The following is a 24502-nucleotide window of genomic DNA, read 5'->3' as shown; positions in this document are numbered from 1 at the left end:
GTGGGTAGAGGCCAGAAATGCTGCTAAATATCATATAATGCACAAGACAGCCTCCTGTAACAGAATTATCCTGCCCATCAAGAATGCCTTTGATGTTTACCTTAATGTGATTTCACTGGGATAAATGTATCTGACAGGGAGAAAGGCATAGAGGCACCCAGTGGGATTTGCCACAGAACCTGCCCACTCCCCTTCTTCCTCCATCATATAATGCATAAGACAGTCCCCCACAGCAATTATCCTACCCAGAATGTCAAGAGTGCCGCGATTAAGAAACCCTGCTCTATGTCATAGGTGGAGTCTTTTCAGAGGGAGACAATGTTTAATTTTTCCCACTAAAAGCTATGCTTAGTCCCCAATCCTTGGTTCCTCTTGGTTTGCTCAATTCCATCGTTAGAAAAATCTATGGTCCCTAGAGTAAAAGATGCAATTTTTTTTCATCTGCAATATTACTTCTTCTGAATAAGTCCCTGACTTTGATGATTTATACATCTAGCCCATTAATAAATACTTAGCATCTACTATGCCAATTCTGAGTGACAGTGGGAAATAAGAAGGACATGCTATCTTCCTTCTTGGTCCCCATACCATTTGCATTTTAGAGAGATAGCAAGCAGACAGCTTCTATATCGTTGCTACAATGATGAGTGGTAGATGCTGTGATGGGGAACATCTAGGTTCTCTGGGGCCACAGTAGGTATCTCTACACACCAGGCATTGGGGAGTAACTCACCTTAGAAGTATCTCTTCTCTCATAGTTCCTTAAACTTTTCATTTTCCCTATACACTGAACATTCAGATGGGCCACCTGATGGCCTGCTCCCTCTAGTCCCTGAGTTCCTTGATAGAGCCCTACTATCTTGCCTCAAGGTGGGTGGGAGAATGGAAGAGGACTACAAAGATTTGATACATTTTAAAAGTATTTTTATTGAGAGATATCCACACACACAAGTCCAACCGTATTATACAGTGGCACACAATATCCTCACATAATTGTGTATTCTTCCCCATCATCATTTTTAGAACATTTGCATCACTCCAGGAAAACAAAGGAAGACCAAAAAAAAAAAAAGAACTCATACATTCCATACCCTTATCCCTCCCTCTCATTGACCCACAGTGTTTCAATCTACCCAATTTTTACCCTTTATCTCCCCCTATTTTTTATTTATTTTCTTTAAACTTTTTTTTATTGTATAATATAACATATATACAAAGCAAAGAAAGAAAAAAACAATAGTTTTCAAAAACTCTTCAACAAGTAGTTACAGGACATATCCCAGAGTTTGTCATGGGCTACCATACCATCATCTCAGATTTTTCCTTCTAGCTGCTCCAGAGTATAGGAGGCTAGAAGAAATAAATTTTTTTTATCATCGCAATCAACTGTTTTTTTTCTTTTTTGTGAAAAATAACGTATATACAAAAAAGCAATACATTTCAAAGCACAGCACAATGATTAGTTGTAGAAAACATTTCAGAGTTTGGTATGATTACAATTCCACAATTTTAGATTTTTACTTCTAGCTGCTCTAAGGTACTGGAGACTAAAAGAAATATCAGTATGATGATTCAGTAGTCATACTCGTTTGTTAATCCCTAACTTCTCTGTATAACTCCGACATCACCTTTAATCTTTCTGTCCCACTCTTTAGGGGTATTTGGGCTATGGCCATTCTAACTTTCTCATGTTGTAAGGGGCTGTCAATAATATGGGGAGATGGAACTAGCTGATGTTCTGGAGAGGCTGCGCCCTCTAGGTTTCAGGACTTATCTGGTTCAGGGACCCATCTGGAGGTTGTAGGTTTATTGAAAGTTACCCTAGTGCGTGGAAACTTTGTAGAATCTTATATATTGCCCTAGGTGTTCTTTAGCATTGGCTGGGATGGTTTTGGTTGGGATTTGGCAATTTACAATAGGTAGCAATGTCTAACTGAAGCTTTCATAAGAGTGACCTCCAGAGTTGACTCTCAGCTCTATGTGAACTCTCTCAGCTGCTGATACTTCATTAGTTATACTTCTTTTCCCTCTTTTGGTCAGGATGGCGTTATAAATCCCACAGTGCCAGGGCCGAACTCATCCCTGATAGTCATCTCCCATGCCACCAGGGAGACTCTCACCCCTGGATATCATCCCACGTAGTGGGGAGGGCCATGATTTCACTTGCCCAGTTGGGCTTAGAGACAGCGGGACCACATATGAGCAATAAAAGAGGTCCTCTGGAACTAACTCTTAGGCATACCTATAGGTAGGCTAAGCTTCTCCACTACATACATAAGCTTCACAAGAGTAAGCCTCAAGATCAAGGGCTTGGCCTGTTGATTTGGGTGTCCCTAATGTTTGGTACAGTGTCAGGGTTTTCGCCCGTGGTGAAATTTCATAGTTCTATATATTTTCTCCCATCCCTCATGGCACTTTGCCAATACTTTCTGATTATCTGCTTAATATATTCTAGGAAGTATCCAGGTATTACATTAAGCTATACAGGATTAAAGGCCTTCATTCTTATTCTGGACTCTGTGTGCTTCAATTGTTCAAATGAACTATCCAAACAGGTTGAGTTAGATTATGTGTCACAGAAAATTTAGGTTCCAGACAGAATAAACCCTTCTTCCCTTGGTCTCAAAAGAGTCAACTAAAATATGGACACTGTCTTCCTTACCCCGTGTTCTGAATTACCTTAATCCCTGATGAACTTTATTCTTATCTCTATGTAGCAGGTTAGACGTATATAAAACAGCCTCTCAAAATCCAGAAATAATAGTTAGCACTCCAGACTAAATGTGTCTGCTATAAGAGCTTATAGTCTAGGCCCCTATTTTCTTATAAGCATTTTCTCAAAGAAATCATACAATTATTGCTCTTTTGTTTCTGGCTTATTTTGCCTTACCAATTGTCTCACAGGTTCACTCACATTGTTGCATGCCTCATGACTTCATTCCTATTTGTAGCAGCAAAATATTCGATCGTATGTATACACCATCGCTTGCCAATCTGCTTCTCTCTCAGTACATCCTTCAGCCACCTGCATTCATTAGGCGTCACGTATAATACCCAAAGTCTATCAACACTCTCAATTTTAGATAATTTCATTGTTTCCAAGAAAAAGATAACCAATAAACACACCCTCACCAAATAGGAAATCTAAACCTCCTTTTAATTCTTGTCCCTCCCCCTATTATTTACCTCTGCTGTTGCTGTGGTACTGCTGATGTTTTCCTGTTAAATATAGCCCATAGCATCCAATATCAGTTTTGCCCCTGTACCCTGGACTTAAACAGTCTTTGTACATGAATCATACCTTTGTAGTAGTTCTTACAAGAACTTACTTATATTTCTAGTGTTAATCGGTGGGGCTCATAGGTCTATACAACCCCTTTCAATCATGTTCACCTTCAACATGATAATATTACTTATAGACCCACTAGAGAACTGCCTTCACTTTTATCTGTTCCCTTACATTTGAGTTTAGCCTCATTAGCTAACTGTTCACCCATTTCTAGTGTCTAGGTATCTCTAAGTCCCCTATATTCTGTATTATAAGCCCCCAATTTTTTTTATTGTGGTCATAAAAGTGGAGTCATACAGTCTCTATCCTCTTGTGTCTGGTTTATTTCTCTCAACATTGTCCTCAAGGCTCATCCATCTTGTCATGTGCTTCAGGACATCATTTCGTCTTATTGCTACATAATATTTTTCATATGTATATACCACATTTTGTTAAACCACTCGTCTGTTGATGGGCATTTGGATTGTTTCCATCTTTTGGCGATTGTGAATAATGCTGCTATGAGTATTGGTGTGCAAATGTCTGTTTGCATCACTGCTTTCAGCTCTTCTTGATATATACCAAATAGTGCTATTGCTGGGTTATAGGGCAACTAGATATTTAGTTTCCTAAGGAACTACCAAACTGTCTTCCATAGTGGTTGCATCATTATACAGTCCCACCAGCAGTGCATAAGTGTCCCAATTTCTCCACATCCTCTCCAACATTTGTAGTCTCCTGTTTGTTTAATAGCAGCCATTCTTATAGGTGTGAAGTGGTATCTCATTGTAGTCTTGATCTGCATTTCCCTTATAGCTAGTGAAAATGAGCATCTCTTCATGTGCTCTTGAGCCATCTGTATTTGCTCTTCAGAAAAATGCCTATTCATATCTTGGGCCATTTTATAATTGTGTTGTTTTTTGTTGTTGTTGCATTTTTTGTTGTTGTTGTTGTGTTGTATGATTTTTTTATGTGTACAAGATGATGTGATTTCCAAATTTTTCTCTCATTGAGTTGGCTGCCTCTTCACCTTCTTGACAAAGTCTTTTGCGATGCAGAAGCATTTGATTTTGAAGAGTTCCCAATTATCTGTTTTTTCTTTTGTACTTTGGGAGTAAGTTTAGGAAGCTACCTTCTGTTACTAGGTCTTAAAGTTGTTTCCCTTCATTTTCTTCTATAAGCTTTATGGTGCTAGTTCTTATATTTAGGTGTTTGGTCTACTTTGAGTTAATTTTTATGTGGGGTGTAAGGTAAGGGTCCTCTCATTCTTTTGGCTATTGATATTCAGTTCTCTCATGCCCATTTATTGAAAAGATTACTTTGTCCTAATTCAGTGGCTTTGGGGGCCTTGTAAAAAATCTGTTGACCATAGATGTGGGTGGTCTATTTCTGCACCCTCGATTCAATCCATTGGTCAGTACTTCTGTCTTTGTGCCAGTACCATGCTGTTTTGACCACTGTGGCTTTATACTAAGTTTTAAAGTCAGGAATTGTTAATCCTCCTACCTCATTCTTCTTCAGAATGTGTTTAGCTATTCGGGGTCGTTTTCCATTCCAGTGGAAGCATATTACAGTGTTATTGTTGACTATAGACCCTAGCTTGCACTGATTGTACTTTTTCCTATATACCATCCATGTTCACCACCTTGCGATGTTGACATTAATTTGTTCTCCCTCATGCAAAAGCATTTTTATATTTGTACATTTAATCACTATCATTGTACACTCTAGGCATTCCTAAGTTATACAGTCTCTTTATGTTCTATCTCTCCTTCCGGTTTCATATGTGACCCCAGCCCTTCTCCCTCAACCATGCTCACATTCAGCTTCATTCAGTGTACTTATATTTTTGTGCTACCATCAGGTATATTATGCTCTCCATTGCTGGATTTTTACAGTCAGTCCTGTAACACATTCTGTACTCCTTCAACACCAAATGTCTAATCACTACCCTCTTTCTATCTCCTAATAACCTAAATTCTTAATTTCAACTCTTGAAGTTCACTGATTAATGTTAGATCATATTAGGGAGACCATACAGTATTTGTCCTTTTGTTTCTGACTAATTTCATTCAGCATAATGTCCTCAAGGTTCATTAACCTTGCTATGTGCTCCATGACTTTAATCTGTTTTATAGCTGCATAGTATCTGTTCTCATTTGCTAGCTGCCGGAATGCAATATACCAGAAACAGAATGGCTTTTAAAAAGGGGAATTTAATAAGTTGCTAGTTTACAGTTCTAAGGCCGAGAAAATTTCCCAGTTAAAGGAAGTCTGTAGAAATGTCCATCAAAGGCATCCAGGGAAAGATACCTTGGTTTAAGAAGCCCAGTGAAATCAAGGTCTCTCTCTCAAGTGAGAAGGCACATTGCAAACACAGGATTTCTCTCTCATCCAGAAAGGCACATGGTGAACACGGTCAGGGTTCCTCTCTCATCTGGAAGGGCACATGGCAAACACGGTGTCATTTGCTAGCTTCTTCTCCTGGCTTCCTGTTTCATGAAGCTCCCCAGGAGGCATTTCCTTCTTTTTTTTTTTTTTTTAATTTTTTATTAATTTAAAAAAAATAAAAGAAAGAAACACAAGCATTCTGAATATATGCTCATTCCCTTCTACATATATCATCAGTAATTCACAATATTATCACATTGTTGCATATCATTATCATGATCATTTCTTAGAACATTTGCACCAATTCAGAAAAAGAAATAAAAAGACAGTAGAAAAATAAAACGAAAACAGACAAAAAATTTTACATACCATACCCCTTACCCCTCCCTTTCATTGATCACTGGCATTTCAAACTAAATTTATTTTAGCATTTGTTCCCCCTATTATTTATTTTTATTCCATATGTTCTACTCTTTTGTTGACAAGGTAGATAAAAGGAGCATCAGACACAAGATTTTCACAATCACACAGTCACATTGTGAAAGCTGTATCATTACACAATCATCATCAAGAAACATGGCTACTGGAAGACAGCTCTACATTTTCAGGCAGTTCCCTCCAGCCTCTTCTTTACAGCTTGGATAACAAGGGGATATCTACTTAATGCATAAAGAATAACCTCCAGGGTAACCTCTCGACTCTGTTTGGAATCTCTCAGCCATTGCCACTTTGTCTCATTTCACTCTTCCCCCTTTTGGTCGAGAAGGTTTTCTCAGTCCCTTGATGCTGGGTCTCAGCTCATTCTAGAGTTTTTCTCAATCTCTTGATGCTGAGTCTCAGCTCATTCTGGGATTTCTGTCCCACATTGCCAAGAAGGTTCACACCCCTGGGAGTCATGTCCCATCTAGACAGGGGGAGGGCAGTGAGTTTGCTTGTTGTGTTGGCTGGAGAGAGGGGCCACATCTGAGCAACAAAAGAGGTTCTCTTGAGGGTGACTCTTAGGCCTAATTTTAAGTAGGCTTGACCTTAACCTTTGTGGGGTTAAGTTTCATATGAACAGACCCCAAGACTGGGGGCTCAGCCTATAGCTTTGGTTGTCCACACTGCTTGTGAGAATATCAAGAATTCAACTTGAGGTTGAATTTTGCCCCATTCTCAACCATTCCCCGAAGGGGACCTTGCAAATACTTTTCTGCTCACTGATCAAATCACTCTGGGATTCATCGGGACATCACTCTGGACAAACCAACAAAATCTCATGTCCTACGCAAGGTTCCATTACTTATGTTGTTCAACCAACTATCTACATAAGTTATATTAGGAGATGCACTAGTCAAAATATAAATTTTGTACCAAGTCAGCATTTTTTGCTTTAGTCTCACACATAAGTTGAAATTTTTAAATATTAATTACCATCTATTTTCAGCACCCTGCAGTAATGACATTCCTTTGTTCTTCCTCGTGCAAAAACATTTTAAATTTGTACATTTAGTCAGTATCATTATACACTTTAGGCATTCCTAGATTATACCATCTCAATGTTTATCGTCTGGCTTTCTTTCTGATTTCATTTATGCCCCCAGCCCTCCTCCCTCTATCATTCTCACATTCCGCTTCATTCAGTGTTTTAACATAATTGTATAACAGTTAGGTAGTATTGTGCTGTCCATTTCTGTGTTTTTATATTCAGTCCTGTTGTACAATCTGTATCCCTTCAGCTCCAGTTACCCAATATCTTACCCTATTTCTATCTCCTGATGGTGTCTGTTGCCACCAAAATATTCCAAGTTTATTCACTAATGTCAGTTCATATCAGTGAGACCATACAGTATTTGTCCTTTTGTTTTTGGATAATCTCACTCAGCGTAATGTCGTTAAGGTCCATCTATGTTGTTACATGCTTCATGACTTTATTCTGTCTTACAGCTGCATAATATTCCATCTTATGTATATGCCACAGTTTGTTTAGCCACCCATATGTTGATGGACATTTTGGCTGTTTCCATTTCTTGGTAATTGTAAATAATGCTGCTGTAAACATTGGTGTGCAAATGTCCGATTGTGTCCTTGCCTTCCTGTCCTTTGAGTAGAGACAGCATATAGATGGGTCCTGTTTTTTAATCCATTCTGCCAGACTATGTCTTTTGATTGGGGAGTTTAATCCAATAACATTCAGTGTTGTTACTACACGGGTAATACTTTCTTCTGCTATTTTGTTTTCTGGATTTTATATGTCATATCTAATTTTCCTTCTTTTTACTCACAGTCTTCCTTTCTACACTCTTCTCCACACCTCTCTTTTCTGTCTTCGTATCTGTCTCTAGTGTTCCCTTTAGAATTTCTTACAGAGCTGGTCTCTTGGTCACAAATTCTCTCAGTGATTTTTTGTCTGAAAATGTTTTAATTTCTCCCTCATTTTTGAAGGACAGTTTTGCTGGATATAGAATTCTTGGTTGGCAATTTTTCTCTTTTAGTAATTTAAATATATCATCCCACTGTCTTCTCGCCTCCATGGTTTCTGCTGAGAGATCTACGCGTAGTCTTACTGGGCTTCCTTTGTACGTGATGGATTACTTTTCTCTTGCAGCTTTCAAGATTCTCTCTTTCTCTTTGACCTCTGACATTCTGATTAGTAAATGTCTTACAGTACGTCTGTTTGAATCTATTCTCTTTGGGGTACGCTGCACTTCTTTTATCTGTAATTTTAAGTCTTTCATAAGAGTTGAGAAATTTTCAGTGATAATTTCCTCCATTAGTTTTTCTCCTCCTTTCCCTTCTCTTCTCCTTCTGGGATACCCACAACACGTATATTCGTGTGTTTCATATTGTCTTTCAATTCCCTGAGTCCCTGCTCATATTTTTCCATTTTTTTCCCTATATTTTCTTTTTCTTGCTGGATTTCAGATGTTCTACCCTCCAAATCACTAATCCTATATTCTGTCTCTCGAAATCTACCAATGTAGGTTTCCATTGTTTTTTTCATCTCTTCTACCTTGCCTTTCATTCCCATAAGTTCTGTGATTTGTTTTTTCAGACTTTTGATTTCTTCTTTTTGTTCATTCCTTGCCTTCTTTATATCCTCCCTCAATTCATTGATATGGTTTTTGATGAGGTTTTCCATGTCTGTTCATATATTCTGAATTAATTGTTTCAGCTCCTGTATGTCATTTGAATCGTTGATTTTTTCAATTCGTTGATATGGTTTTTGATGAGGTTTTCCATGTCTGTTCATATATTCTGAATTAATTGTTTCAGCTCCTGTATGTCATTTGAATTGTTGATTTGTTCCTTTGACTGGGCCATCTCTTCATTTTTCCTAGTGTGATTTGTTATTTTTTGCTGGTGTCTAGGCATTTAATTACCTTAATTAGTTTATTCTGGAGATTGCTTTCACTTCTTTTATCTAGGGTTTTCTTGCTGGATGAATTTGTTGTCTGTCTGTTCTTTAACATTCAGTTCAGCTTTATCTGGACCTCTAGCTTAAGTTTTGTTTAACAGAGGAGAATTTTTCAGTTCTTGTTTTCTTGTTTCTTGCCCTGTTTGTATGGTGCCTTCCCCATACACACACACTTAGGAAGGTCTGCTTAAGTTTTATAGACCTCAGCCAGATTTTCCCAGACCAAACTGGCCTCCTGTCAGGAGGAAAGAGTCACCTGTGTTGTGTTCCCTGAGGGTGAGACCCAGCAGGTTGAAAGACTTTCCAGTGAAGTCTCTGGGCTCTGTTTTTCTTATCCTGCCCAGTATGTGGTGCTTGTCTGCCTGCAGGTCCCACCAGCATAAGAAGATGCGGCACCTTTAACTTTGACAGACTGTCCCTGCTGGGGGCGTGGTGGAGACAGAGGAGAGGTTGTAGGCTGGTTTTAATGGCTTCAAATTACCAACCCCTGGTGTCTGAATTCTTTGAGGGAGGGATTCCACCTGAGCTGGGCTTCACCCCTCCCCTGGGGAAGGCACAGGCTCCAGACAAGCCCCCAAACAAGCTTATTTCTGCCTATGCCTGGGGCAGGGGCAGCCCAAGAAGCCCCGCTGCTGTATTCAAAGGCAGTCAAGACTTTGTAGAAACACAGCCACAAATACCTCTGTTTCCTTCTTTTTTTTTTTTTCTTTATCTGTCAGCCCTGCCCCCTTGGCCCCAGGGCAAAAATGAGCAACCTCCACTTTGACCAGGTTCACCTGAGCTGGGGGCCTGTTTTTAGTAGTCAGAATTTGTTAATTAATTCCACAATTGGTGTTTGGTTGGGCTCAGCTCCTGCTGCTGATAAAGTCTCTTTCCTTTCCTCTCTGGTTAGCCACTTGTTGGGGAGGGGCGCCAGCCGCCATGGCTTTGGGAACTCACGTTTCTGGGTAGGCTCACAGCTGGTCCAGATTGCAGTACGCTGTGTGTCCGGTCACTGACATGGCCCCAGGAGCTGTTCTGTACTGTTTCTGGTTTTTTAGTAGTTGTTCTGGAGGACGAACTAAAATGCACACCTTGTTAAGCCTCCATCTTGGCCCAGAAGTCGGCATTTTCCTTCTTCATCTCCAAAGGTCGCTGGCTGGTGGACTCTGCTTCTCATGGCTATGTTGTTCTGCTTTGCTCTCCCTGAATCTCCTTCATTCTCCAAAATGTTTCCTCTTTTGTAGGACTCCAGAAACTTCTCAAGACCCACCCAAATGGGTGGAGACACACCTCCAGCTAATCCAGTTTAACAACCACTCTTGATTAAATCACATCTCCAGGAAGATGACCTAATTACAGCTTCAAACATTCAATACTGAGTAGGAATTAGAAGAAACAGCTGCCTTTACAAAATGGGATTAGGATTAAAACATGGCTTTTCTAGGGTCCATACATCATTTCAAACCAGCACAGTATCCCATCAAATGTATATACCACAGCTTGTTCAGCCACTCATCCATTGATGACATTTGGGCTGTTTCCAAATCTTGGCAGTCGTAAATAGTGCTGCTATAAATATTGATGTGCAAATGTCTGTTTGTGTCCTTGCCTCTGAATATATGTGTCCTCTGAATATATGCCTAGTAATGGGATTGGATCATATGGTAATTCTATACTTAGGTTCCTCAGGACCTGCCAAACTGCCTTCTAGAGCATTTATACCATTTTACATTCCCACTAACAGTGGATAAGTGTGCATCTTTCTTTACATCCTCTCCAGCAACTTGTCATTTTCTGTTTTTGTTTTGTTTTCTTTTCTTTTGTTAATGGCCATTCTAGTGGGTGTCAGATGATATCTCATTGTGGTTTTGATTTGTATTTCCTAATAGCCAGTGAAGTTGAGCATTTTTTCATGTGTCTTTTAACCAGTTGTATTTCTTCTTCTGAAAAGTGTCTGTTCATGTCTTTTGCCCATTTTTTAATTGGGTTGTTTATCTTTTTGTTGTTGAATTGAAAAATATCTTTATATATTCTGGATACTAAACCCTTATCTGATAAGAAGTTTCCAAATATTGTCTCCCATTACATAGGCTGCCTTTTTACTTTCCTGACAAAGTTCTTTGATGAACAAAAGTGTTTAATTTTGAGGAGATCCCATTATCTGGTTCTTTTTTCAATGCTCATGCTTTGGGTGTAAGTTCTAGGAAACCAACTGCTATTACAAGATTTATAAGATATTCTGTACATTTTCTCCTAAGAATTTTATAATCTAACTCTAATGTTTAGGTCTTTGATCCATTTTGAGTTAATTTTTGTTTAGGGTGTCAAGTATGGATCCTCTTTCATTCTTTTGCATATGGATATCTATTTCTCCAAATACCACTTATTGAAGAGGCTGCTCTGTCCCAGGTGGGTTGGCTTGGCGGCCTTATCAAGAGATCAGTTGTCCATAGATGAGAGAATCTATTTCTAAACACTCATTTTGATTCCATTGGTCAGTATATCTGTCTTTATTCAGTACCATGCTTTTTTGTTGTTGTTGATGTTCCTACCATGCTTTTTTGACCACTGTTGCTTTGTAATTTGCTTTAAAGTCAGGTAGTATGAGACCTCCCGTTTCATTTTTCTTTCTCAAGATATTCTTAGCTATTCAGGGGACCCTGCCCTTCCAAATGAATTTGGTTATTGGCTTTTTCTATTTCTGCAGAGTAGGTTGTTGGGATTTGAATTGATATTGCATTTAATCTATAAATCAATTTGAGTAGAATTGACATCTTAACTATATTTAGTCTTCTAGTCCGTGAACACAGTATGCCTTTCCATTTATTTAGGTCTTCTGCGATTTCTTTTAGTAATTTCTTGTAGTTTTCTGTGTACAGGTCTTTTTACTTGATACTTTTTAAAGTTCTTCTCTCACTCCTCTCCTCTCCTCCTTCCAATTCTCCAGCACCCGAATGTCATATAGATTGCCATTTATCTGGTGATGAAAAAGCAAGGGCAAAAAGCTGACACTCCCCAATACTTGGATTTGAGGAATATGTCATCAAATGCTTAATATTTGTCAGAGGAGGAGTCATGGGAGATAGCTCACAAGTAGTATGTGGGTTTGTTTCTGCCAAACAGTGGTCATGATGGGAGTTGGTCAATTCTTTGATCAGATTCACTGCTATTCTGGAAAAGAAAGGGGCAGGGGCAGTCCACTGTTCCATTGCCAGAGAAGTTCTGTGCATTCCTATGCTCAGAGCCACTTGGGCAGAATGCCCTGGTCTCCAGAGGATGCCTGTGGCACCTGCTATTCCTGAGCAATAAATTGAAAACAGCCCTTGTGCTAGAATTGTTTGGGTTGGGAAACTAGCCCTTCCAGGAGCCCTTTTCTCTGTTTTCCTCATACTCCTGTTTTCTTTCCCCAAGGTGGAGTGAAGCCTGAGGGCCATGGGGATGACCACGAAATGGTCAACATGGAGTTTACTTGTGACCACTGCCAGGGTTTGATCATAGGCCGGAGAATGAATTGCAACGTGTGTGATGACTTTGATCTTTGCTATGGATGCTATACAGCAAAGAAATATTCCTACGGGTATGTCTCAGGTGATCTGTAGCCTTCTCTTTAAAATATTCCTTCATTTTCTGAAGGGGCTTCTTACTTTCTTTAAAAAGAGTTTTATTATAAAAGTTTTCAAATATACCTGTAAGTAGAGACTAGTATAGTGAATTCCCATATCTATTACCTAGATTCAACAATAAGGAATATTTTACTGCATGTGCTTAGTTTATTCCTTCCTGGGTTTTTTCTTTTTTTCCTTTGTTAAAGTATTTTGAAGCAAATTCCAGACATCAAGTTATTTCCCTCCTACATATTTCATATGCATCTCTAAGTATTATGGTCATTTTCTCTCATAATCAAAATATTATTATCATACCTTCCAAAATTCATAATGTGGTATTCTTGCTTGGCATAGTTTCCATAGATTGTCTTCTGGGAGTTGTGAAATCCTAAAATGGTATCTGCAATGTTTGTGATTGTTCATTATCTGGGAAAAAGGTCCATAGTCTCTCTAAATTTTCAAAGGGTTCTGTGATCCGTAAGAGGTTAATAACCACAGCTTTAGAGGGGACTAGTGCCCAGTCATGGCCATACACATGCTCCCCTCAGCCCCTCCTCTCCTCTTTGGAGCCTCACAAAGGCTGGCAGTTTTGTGTTTTTGTTTTTGTTTTTTTTAAATATTTTTATTGACGAAACAACATACAAACACAAACATTCTTAACATATGAACATTCCATACTTGGTGTACAATCACTGGCTCACAATATCATTACATAGTTATATATTCATCACCATAATAATTTCTTAGAACATTTGCATCACTCTGGAAAAAGAAATGAAAAGAAAAAACTCATACATACCATACCCTTTACCCTTCCCATTCATTGACCACTATATATTTTGATCATTCTGGCAGTTCCTAACAGTGTCTTGCCTTTGCAGCCATTTGCCAACCCACAGCATCACAGCCCACCCGATGGTGACCATTCGGATCAGCGACCGGCAGAGGCTCATCCAGCCTTACATCCACAATTACTCCTGGCTGCTCTTTGCCGCTTTGGCTCTTTATAGTGCCCACCTGGCCAGTGCAGAGGATGTGGATGGGGAGAAGCTGGACCCCCAGGCCCGCAGCAGTGCTAACATCCTGCGGGGCCAGTGTGTGCAGCTTGTCGGGGCCTGTCTGATGAAGGCTCACCAGGGAAAAGGTGATGTTTTTCATGCACGGAAACCCTCAGCTGCTTGTGAACCCCCATATACAAATTACCTAGATTCAGATGTTATGAATTGGCTGCTTGTGAGGAAAAAACCCTGGTAGAAGTGAAATACTGTGCCCTGCTTAGAGCCACAAAGAACAGTTTTCTTGTGCAGGGGCTCACCCTTGTGTGGTACATGATTTTAAGTTTCCAAATACATTTGAGAGAAATGCTTGCATGATAGTTGCATATAATTTCTCTAAAATATTTACATGAAGATGTAAAAATAATAATTATAAAGACTTGATGTGTGGGTGGAGTGTTTAGCATTTGAATGTATCAAATTTAACTTTGCTGAAGGACTCCTGGAGTGTAAATTGGCTTCCACGCAACTATTAGATGAGAGCTGTTTACAGGTAAAATAGTTGGATTAACAAAATATCTAGATAATTTTTACTTTACTAAGGATTGCTAGAGAAAAAATAACTTGAATAGCATTATAGGCTCCCCATTCTAATAAACGTTAGGAAAATCAGACCTGTATTAGGTAGCAGGTGAGTAGTATTAGTGTTTTAGAGCTATTTTATCATCTGTATGCCAGTAGTAATTTAGAAAGCTAGTTTGTGGTGCTACTATAAAAACTTTAATGTTTACAATTTTTAAAAATTGGTACCCGATAGGCTTGTTTTAGTTTGCTAAAGCTGCTGGAATGCGATATGCCTAAAATGGATCAGCTTTTATAAAGGTTTTATTAGGTTACAAGTTCTAAGGCCTTAAAAATGTCCAAATGGACATTTAGAGAAGAAACTTGACTCCGAAGAAAGGCAGAAAAACATCCAGGATTTATCTGTCAGCTGGGAAGGCACATAGCTGGTGTCTGAGGTTCTTACTTGGCTTCTCTGTGGTAAAACTCTGGGTTCTGGCTTGCTTAGCATCTCATGGGAAGGCACAAGTCAACATCTACTGGCCCTTTGCTTGTGGGTTTCACTGCTTTCAGCTCCTAGCTCCTCTCTAAGCTTCTGTCTCCAAGCATCTCGAAGTGTCGGTGTCTTTGTCTCTCAGAACTCTTACCCTCTCCGTGAACTCTCTTAAAAACTTCAGTAAACTAATTAAGACCTGCTCTCAATGGGCAGTCACATCTCCATCTAATCAAAAGGTCATATCCACAATTGGGTAGGGCACATCTCTATGGATATAATCTAGTCAATAGGTTCCACCCTAAAGAATAGGTCTGCCCCCAAGATTGGATTAGGATTAAAAGACCATGACTTTTCTGGGGTACGTAACAGTTTCAAGCTAGCACACCTGTTTTATCTTTTGTCTTCTGTTGTTAATAAAGTACAAATAGCTCACTAGTCGAACTTTCACTCTCTGAATTTGGAACTGAATAGCTTGGATAGCCAGGGATGTTTGAATTGAGTGCTCTTTGATTGAGTTTGTGTAGACCTCAGCTATCTATTTCCAGATAATGGCCAAGTCATTTATGGCATTTGCCAAGACTAATCCTTACTATCAAGCTTTTAACCGTTCTCTTATTTCCTTCCCATATAGGACTTAAAGCTCTAGCTCTTCTTGGTGTATTGCCAGATGGTGGATCTACTCCAGAAAATCAGGTCCTACCGGTCACTTTACCCACCTGGACACCAGAGGAGCAGCTAGAAGGAAAAACTGTCCAGGCTGCTGAAGAGACATCAGAGGCAGGCCCTTTTGTGTACTACAATGTAAATAACAGTTCCTTACAGAATCACAGGTTGATCCCTAAAGGGAGAACCATTCGCACAAGACAACATAGAGTAGTTAAAACCCAGTCTGCCTGGATTCAGATCTCTGCTCTGTTAGACTTTGGGCAAGTTACTATCATCTTTTTCCTTCAGTTTTCTCAGCTATAAAATAGGGATGGTAAAAGTAATACCTTTTGCATAGGGCTGCTGTGAGGATTCATTGAGTTAATGTTTACGAAATGCTTACAACATTATTATTCTTAATAATATCAGGGTTAACTATTACTATTACCTGCCTCCTGGTTCTTTTAAAAGAACTGGACAAGATTATGCTTGGAAAGAGTTTAGTTCCAGGTCCATGGTGAATTCTGTGTATGTAGCTGTTTTTATATTTAGTCAGTGAAAAGGTGGTATTACATACTTATTATTTATCAAGTAGTCACAGTAACTAGATAGTAGTTACATATAAACAGAAGAGCCTTTCAGGGTCTAGACCTAACCTGTGATGGTGACACTAAAGATTGTTTTATGGAAGGGTATATAATTTCTGTTATGCAGGCTCCAAGCTTGAGTTTCTATTGTAAATGCCCCTGACTTTACCCTAGCAGCCGCTGATATTTCTGCCATCTGTCTCTGTCATGTTACTAGTTCAAGGGTCCCCACTTTGTGGTTGCAGCTTACTGGGACCCCTTGTCATTTAACGGAAGACAAAAACAAAGATTATTGGCAGAAATTTGAAAAAATATTATTTCCTTGTACAGCCAAAGAGCCAGCAGGACTCAGGCATCGTAATGTTTCAAGCCTATCTCTGAAGTGTCACCATTACCACAAAACCCCTCCTCCAGGCAGCACCACAGCCACCCATAGATTATGGTGGGGACCAAGAGAACATTATTAGGAGAACCAGGATAAACCTGCAGTCTTCATCTTTGAATCTAGGAGATATTTGTTTCTTCTTGTGAACTTTCAGCATCTTATGACATGCCACACATGAGCTCTGAGGGATCCAGGCTTTGTGAGACTTCTTGAAGCCTGGGTCATTCCCACAGATGCAGAGAAAATAAAAGTTATATCCCTGCATATCAACTAGGAGATGCTATTCTGCATAATATGTGTGATAGCTTTGCTGTACAAAATAAACAACATAGGACAGGTGCACACAATGAATATATTTGTTTTTGGTATAATACTGCAATGTCTCATGAGTTTATGTTATGCAGTTTTGTTTCTAGGGAGTTCTCTCTTTGCAAACAAATGGTCAGTTATATGTTTTTCAATTTATATTTCCTTTGGTTCTAATTCGTAGATGAATTCCTTTGGAATGTATATATTACCTTAATCTTTGAGTGGGTGGCTCAGAGCACCCCTTCATCTCCTTTACCATCTCTCTCCTTTTATCTATATACTATAGCAAGGTTCACTATTGTCAGAAATGCTAAATAATTGTTTACCTGTTGCCCCTCCCCAGAATTTCCAGGGTGGCATTCTTTGTTTTGACCCAATATCCATCACTATTCTGGGAGCCCTGATATAGTCTTAGAGGAATAATAATTTAAAAGTCTGTTTCTTGAGTCCAGGGGCACATGCTGAAAGGGCTTTCTCCTTAAGAATTCACCAGTGCGATAATTAGGTCAGCAAGAACCACTATGCAAAGTGGACCCTGAAGGTTATTAAATGGCCTGGGCCAAATCAGGGTCCAGTTTGTGTGATGTGGTTAGTTTCTGAATTAATTGGAAAGCCATCAGATATAGCTTGTCACGAATATCAGAAATATAATCATATGAAATGTTATCAAAGAACACAAGATGATACAGTTGATCAAATCTCACCCTATTTGGTCCAAACTGGACAAACTGGACCTTAAGTGCTGGTAACCATGTCATCAGATCCCTAAGAATATGAACCAATGTAGCTGGAATTCTGTGCAGTATAGAAAACAAAAAAATCACAGAATGAAGTAAGAAAATCAAACTAAGGAGTATATTCAATTATAATTATCTTAATAAATGTAAATTTATTCTCACATATTTTCTTCTTGGCTTATGAATTCTGAAATCCAATTTAAAAATTAGCATATAAATTCCAAGAGATTAGCCACCCTAGTTAGCCAGGCAGTTGTAATCCAACTAAATGGCCATCCGTCCCCTACTGTACTGAATTTATTCACCTCTTTGGAGAACTTTTTCCCAACTCTTACTAAGCATTCTCCCCACAAAAGACAAATCTCCACTCATTTTCTCCAGACCAGAGAAATTACTAGAAAATGGCTAACTTTCCATTCTGCCACTCCCTTAAATGTTATTACTAAGCTGCAGCTTTGGGGCAATTTAGTAAACTGGTCACAGTTCCTTCTGCCTTTCTACTTCATGGGGAATTCCAGTGTGTACTTACTATGAAATATTTCCCCTGAATTTGAAGGGAAATGCCATTATAGCTGCTGCTGTTTGATCACTAGTTTAAGGACATGCTAGCCAGATATCTCTATTGCAAAGATATATATTTTCCTCTGAGTCTAGCAAGTAAAGGAGGTATAAATCAGCCATTTTGGAAACTGAAATGGCTTTTTTTGTATACTGTATGGCAGGGTCACATTTCATTATTCTTCCATGTGAGTATCCCGTTATTGGAGTGCAATTTGTTGAATTTTTTGTTTTTTTATTTGTTTTGGGGGAAGTGCATGTGGAAACTGGCTTTTTAAACACTCTTTTTTAACAGAAACCTTTACAGTTCTGTTTTAATCTCTGCCCCCGGGGAAAGCTTTGCCCAATAATATTTTCTGCTATTTATGAAAGGGAAGCTGGACATATATTTGTTGGTGTAAGTGAGAGACATGATGAAAAATCTCAACCCGTGGGCCCAAGAGCATTGTTTTTTCCTATCATTTAGACTTTTTCTTTTTTGTGTGTGGTGGCAGGGGAGAAGGGTTGCATGGTCCAGGAAACAAATCTGGGTCTTCTGTGTGGAAGGCGAGAATTTTTTCTTTTTTTGCTATTGAAATAACCCTTTTATTAGACACAGATTTTTCCTTAATATCTACCACTCTTGTATACCACTATGAGTGTACATAAAAAGCAAAGTACAAGTGAAATAAATTGGTTAATGTATTACTAGTATCCTTCACATTCAGAGTTTGGCTCTCCAGAATCAGTTTTTTATAACACTTAAATATGAAAATTTAAAAACATACAGAAAAGGTGAGAGAATTTTACAGGGAGCTCCTGTACACACACCACCTAGATTCTCCCATTAACATTTTATTATATTTTATCACATATCTGTCCCTCTAGCCAGCAATCCTTATATTTTGATGCATTTCAAAGTAAGTTACAGACAACAGTACACTATAGACATTGTCCTAAATACTTTAGCATGCATATCACTAGCTGGAGTTCATTATTTGTTTGCTATTTTTCTCTTTTGAAGTAAAATGTACACACAATACAATGCACTGACATTCTCTGAGTTTTAACAAATGCATACACCTTGTTATCTAAATCCTCACCAGATACAGAACATCACTCACCTTAGAAAGTTTCCTCATGCTCCTTCCCAGTCAATCCCTGCCCCACCATTGGCAAGCACAGTTCTGCTTTTTTTCAACCATTGATTAGTTTTTCCTATTCTAGAACTTTTTATAAATGGAATCATATGCTATATGCTCTCGTGTGAGGCTTTTCACTCACTTTCACAATTCATCATATTATTACATGGGTCAGTTGTTTGTTCCTTTTTTTATTGTTGAGTAGTATTCTATTGTATGACTAGAATTCCTTTTTGACTAAGAGTCACCAATGTCTATTTGGAAAACAGATATTAATGTACTGACCTCTGTTGTTAATACATCCTCCCTTTCTCTATTTTTCTAAATATTTCTAAATATCAGAATATATATGTTTTTGTCCCAAACCATTTGAAAATAAGTTGGCGACATCATCTTCCTTAACTCCTAACATTACACTGTGTAGTTAAGAACAAGGACATTCTCTTATAGGACCATAATACAAGTATACAAAACCAAGAAACTTAACGTAGTTAGTGTTTAATCTATAGTCCCTGTTCAGATTTTGCTAGTTATCCCAATCATGACTTTTATAGCTTTCCTTCCACTTGGTCCAGGGTTCCCATGGCATTTATTTGTCCTGTCTCTTTAATCTACTTTGTCTTTCTTGACTTTCACACTTTAAAAAAGTATAGACCCCTTATCCAGAGAAGGCAGAAAAGTTGGCTACCTTCCAAAGAGTTCTGGCATTCCCAGACTTCTTGAAGATGGGGTCCCTCTGCCATGCACGGAAGACTTCCCGAGATACTTAGATTCCATGTATAAATATGCATGGCAACAAAAAGCTCTTTGAGGGACCAGGGAGTACAGGTGATCATTGGGTGATGCTCAGCATCGCCTGAGGAAATGTAGGCTGAGGGCTGTCATTCTCCCTATCTGGATGGTTCCCCATCAGACACCTATCCCAGAAAACATTCTTGACTGGGAGACTCCCCTTTGCAAGTTTCATTACCAAAATGAAATTCTCAAAAATGCATCTAAGCAGTCAGCTTAGTGTAATAAATCCACAACTTTTTATTTTTCCCAGTGGAAAAACTTTCCATAGTTGACTTCTGAACACTACATAGAATTTACTAGATGTCTATAATGCAGCCATCACTTATGCAGCCTGCAGGCTCTGACTAGAGGTATTGAGAAGATGTTTGGTCAGATAAGATGAGGGATATGATGCAGTGATTAATATCTTAATATAGAGTATAGATTTATCATAAGAAATGAGTGATTTTTTTCTAATTCTATATCCCATTTTCTAATGGAATTCAAAAGTTTTTTAGTCTGTAAAGGCTGGTTGGCTAAGTATTTAAAACTTGTATTATAATATTGATGGAGTAAACTTTTGTTACCAAAAATCCGTAATTCATTTTTAGGGAAAAGATGTTCATAAGGAAATCCAACCTTTAGATTGCAAGCAAAGAAACAAGACAGATGAAAGTGTACCATTAATTAAGGATCCTTCATGCCAGACCCAAATTTCAGACTCATCTGCAGATACTAGCATACCTTCGAGACTTCCAGGTAAAGGCTATTAACTTGATCTCTTATATCTAAAAATTTACACACATGTATCCCTGAGCTGCTTGTTACACAGAGTTTAAAATTGGCTAGCAAACAAGGTGCATGGTTTCTCATTTCTATGCTGATTATGCTAATAATACTTGGAAAGACATCTCTACTTCACTTTGCTCTCCTACCTTATTTATTCCCCAAATTTACTGAGTATTTTCTATGTGCCACACACCGTGCTAGGCTCTGGGGTTAAATCTGGGACCAAGACAGATAAGCACATATGTCCTGTCCTTAAGGAGCACACACTCTAGGAGGGTTTAAGATGAAGGTGCAGGTAACTGTCACTTGACGCTGAATGTGAGCTACTTGGAAGAGAGGTGTGAGTGGTTGTTAACAGTGATTGGAATCTACCTGGAACAGCTTATATCCACATAAAGTCTTATAAAGGAAGGGATACAGGGCAATTTGAATATGCTAGAATCTGCTGTGGGGAAGGACATCATGGTAGAAAGAACAACATGAGCAAAGACCCCAAAATGAAAAACTACCAGACAGACTAAGGAGGAAGTCCCTTTTGGCAGGTGTGTAGGAATGGAGTGGAACACTGGAAGGTGAAACTGGGAAGGTATGGGGGGACTCTGCTGTGGAGGGCCTCCAGTGCCTGCCTGATAAGATTGGGCCTCTAGGCCTGCCTGAGGCTCACAGTGACAAGGTCAGAAGTGTGTTTCAGGAAGATTAAGAGTGGTAAGCTGGAGGTGCTATGGGCTGAAGAGACTGGAAGCAAACCTCAGCCTCCTCCTTGTGGCAGCCCAACGTGAGGCAAGCTCTTTCCCATCTGCCTACTCTGATGAAGGCAGGGGTGAACACCCAGCATTCTGCTCTGTGTGGCTCCCATTCTCAGAAGGGGCTAGGGCTTATCTCTTCAGTACATAAAAGTCTAGATTCCAGCAAACAGTTTGGCTTTGCATGTAAGTCTGGGTCATCAAAATCTAGTTGGATTCTCCTGAGGATCACATCCTAGTTCATATGCAGTTTTTTCAATTCACAAGTATTCAGCAAGTGACTTCTATGTTCCAGAAACATTTCTATACATTTATGGTACAGCTAAGTGCCTAGAAAAAAATTAAACAATACAGAGAGTAAACGATAAATAGAAATAATATAGCATTTTGGCAGGTGATAAAAGGCTGTGAATACAAAGGAGCAGGGTAATGGAAATGGGAGGGCAGTAGAGATGGGGGAATGTTAGGGAGAGCAGGCTAAAAATTCTCAAAGGGTCATCAGGGAAGTTTTCCTCAAGAAGGGGATATATGAGCAAAGACTTTTAAGCAATAGGCTTTTTTAAAAAAAATTTTATTGATAAAACAATGTACTAGCACATACATTCTTTTTTTTTTTTCAAAAGGGAAATTTAATAAGTTGCTCATTTACAGTTCTAAGGCTGAGAAAATGTCCCAATTGAAACAAGTCTATAGAAATGTCTAATCAAAGGCATCCAGGGAAAGATACCTTGGTTCAAGAAGGCCGATGAAGTTCAGGGTTTCTCTCTCAAGTGAGAAGGCACATGGCAAACACAGTCAGGGCTTCTCTCTCGGTTGGACAGGCACATGGCAAATACGGTATCATCTTCTAGCTTGGTCTCCTGGCTTCCTGTTTCATGAAGCTCCCCGGGAGGCGTTTTCCTTCTTCATCTCCAAAGGTCGCTGGCTGGTGGACTCTCTGCTTCATGGTGCTGCAGCACTCTCTGCTCTCTCTCTGAGTCTCCTCTTTTTTTTTTTTTAAGTCTTTGTATTTTTTTAAGCTTTTTATTAATTAAAAAAAATTAACACAAAACATTTAGATATCATTCCATTCTGCGTATACAATCAGTAATTCTTAATATCATCACATAGTTGCATATTCATCATTTCTTAGTACATTTGCATCGATTTAGAAAAAGAAATAAAAAGACAACAGAAAAAGAAATAAAATGATAATAGAGGAAAAAAAGACTATACATACCTTACCCCTTACCCCTCGCTTTCATTTACCACTATTTCAAACTGAATTTATTTTAACATTTGTTCCCCCTATTATTTATTTTTATTCCATATGTTCTACTCTTCTGTTGATATAATAGCTAAAAGGAGCATCAGACACAAGGTTTTCACATTCACAGAGTCTCATTGTGAAAGCTATATCATTGTTCAATCATCATCAAGAAACATGGCTACTGGAACACAGCTCTACATTTTCAGGCAGTTCCCTCCAGCCTCTCCACTACATCTTGAACCACAAGGACTAGCGCATACATTCTTTTTTTTTTTTTTATTAATTAACGGAAAAAAAGAAATTAACCCAACATTTAGAAATCATACCATTCGCGCATACATTCTTAACATACAAACATTCCATATGTGGTGAACAATTAGTGGCTCACAATATCATCACATAGTTGTATATATTCATTACCATGATCATTTTTGGAACATATTAAGCAATAGGTTTTTAAAGGTCCAGCTGTACTTTCTGTAGCAGAACAGAAATGGTGCAGTTGTTTACTTGCACCCTCACTCACCTCTTTGTACATTTGTAGAATCTCTGACAAAATCTGAAAGCTTGATATTTTACAACTCAGATGCTAACTATTTAGAAGCATCATCTCAGAAGCCAGTAGAAGAAAAGGCAGTTACTTCAAGCCCTGAGCAAGTGTTTGCTGAGTGTTCCCAGAAGAGGATTTTGGGATTACTAGCAGCCATGTTACCTCCTTTAAAGTCGGTAAGAGAAATGACAATTTGTTTTTTAAAGGAGAGGGTGGTGTTATGCATAAAAAAATTTTTTTTGGAAAGATATATCCTGGAACAAACTTAATAGCAGCCATCTGTGTATCCTTGGTGGAGAGAGTTATAAATGATAATTATTTTCTTCTTGGTGTCTCTCTCTATTTTATAATTTTTCATATACTACTGATGGGAATGTAAAATGGTACAGCCACTTTGAAACCCATCTGGTGGTTCTTCAAGAGGTTAGACATTAAACTTACCATATGACCCAGCAGTTCCACTTCTAGGTGTATACTTGAGAAATGAAATCACAAAAGCTTGTATACAAATGTTCATCACAGCACTATTCATAATGGGAAACAAACCAAATGTTCATTAACTGATAAATGGATAAGCAGAATGTAATTTATCCGTACAATGGAATATTAATTACTCAACAATAAAATGTAATAATGTCCTACGCTGGGTCTCTCCACTCATGGATGTCTTCTTCAGCACTCCTGGGTCTGTTCTCCCTGTGCCAGGTTGCTTTAAGTTGTCTGCACCCATTGCAGGCTGCTAATCCATGGCAATGCTCTCCTTGTCCCTCTCAGACTCTGACTCCTGATGCCAGACTGAACTTCCTATTTGGATGTGCTCTGACTCCCCTTACCTGACCATTCCCCTTCATGGATGCCCTTCTCACTCCACTCGTGCTGTGACACCCACGTTGCACTGCCCTTCTCCATAGAAACCTTCTCACTCTGCTTGGGTTCTGACCCTACACTGGACTCCCCCTATATGGCCGTCTTCCTCACTTTTCTTAGGTTCTTCCCCTCCAGGGGGAAGCCTGCTTGAGACTAATTTTTGATTTCCAAGAACTTTATTCTTCAGTTGCTTTGTTTTCATATTATAGATTTAGTACCTTGTTTAATCACACTAAGGATAACTCAAAAATTTTAAATGTTCTCTCCAGTTTTGTGTTTTTTTCCTATGAGGGGAAAAAAAGTGGGGTAACTATTCAGAAATATATGTACCAGCTTATTTATTTAAGAGGTATAAGAATAATGAAGAATTAGAATCAAGCAAAGTGTTTATCAGTAGCAAATCTATTAAATCAATTAGGTTTTTAACTATAAAATGCAATAGTGTACAGCCATTAAAATAATTGAGGAGCTCTGTTTGTATGATATTAAGGGA

The 24502-nt window shown here is 38.7% G+C and overlaps 1 protein-coding gene across 8 annotated transcripts in view; it reads left to right on the top strand.

The window, feature by feature from the left end:
- ZZEF1 (zinc finger ZZ-type and EF-hand domain containing 1) overlaps positions 1-24502 on the top strand; it is a 170255-nt gene that overhangs the window by 106685 nt on the left and 39068 nt on the right. For 4 of the 8 annotated variants that reach the window (XM_077165584.1, XM_077165583.1, XM_077165585.1 and 1 more), the window contains exons 35-39: positions 12450-12615; positions 13525-13787; positions 15327-15496; positions 20423-20570; positions 23137-23318. In XM_077165584.1, the coding sequence (XP_077021699.1) occupies positions 12450-12615; positions 13525-13787; positions 15327-15496; positions 20423-20570; positions 23137-23318 (929 nt within the window). The remainder of the gene's footprint in view (positions 1-12449; positions 12616-13524; positions 13788-15326; positions 15497-20422; positions 20571-23136; positions 23319-24502) is intronic. The other 4 variants (XM_077165590.1, XM_077165587.1, XM_077165588.1 and 1 more) reach the window with 2 other exon arrangements.

Source organism: Tamandua tetradactyla, chromosome 6 (genome assembly GCF_023851605.1).
Source record: "Tamandua tetradactyla isolate mTamTet1 chromosome 6, mTamTet1.pri, whole genome shotgun sequence".
Classification (NCBI taxonomy): domain Eukaryota; kingdom Metazoa; phylum Chordata; class Mammalia; order Pilosa; family Myrmecophagidae; genus Tamandua; species Tamandua tetradactyla.
The sequence above is the reverse complement of the archived record's forward strand: the minus strand, read 5'-3'. Positions and strand labels throughout refer to the sequence as shown.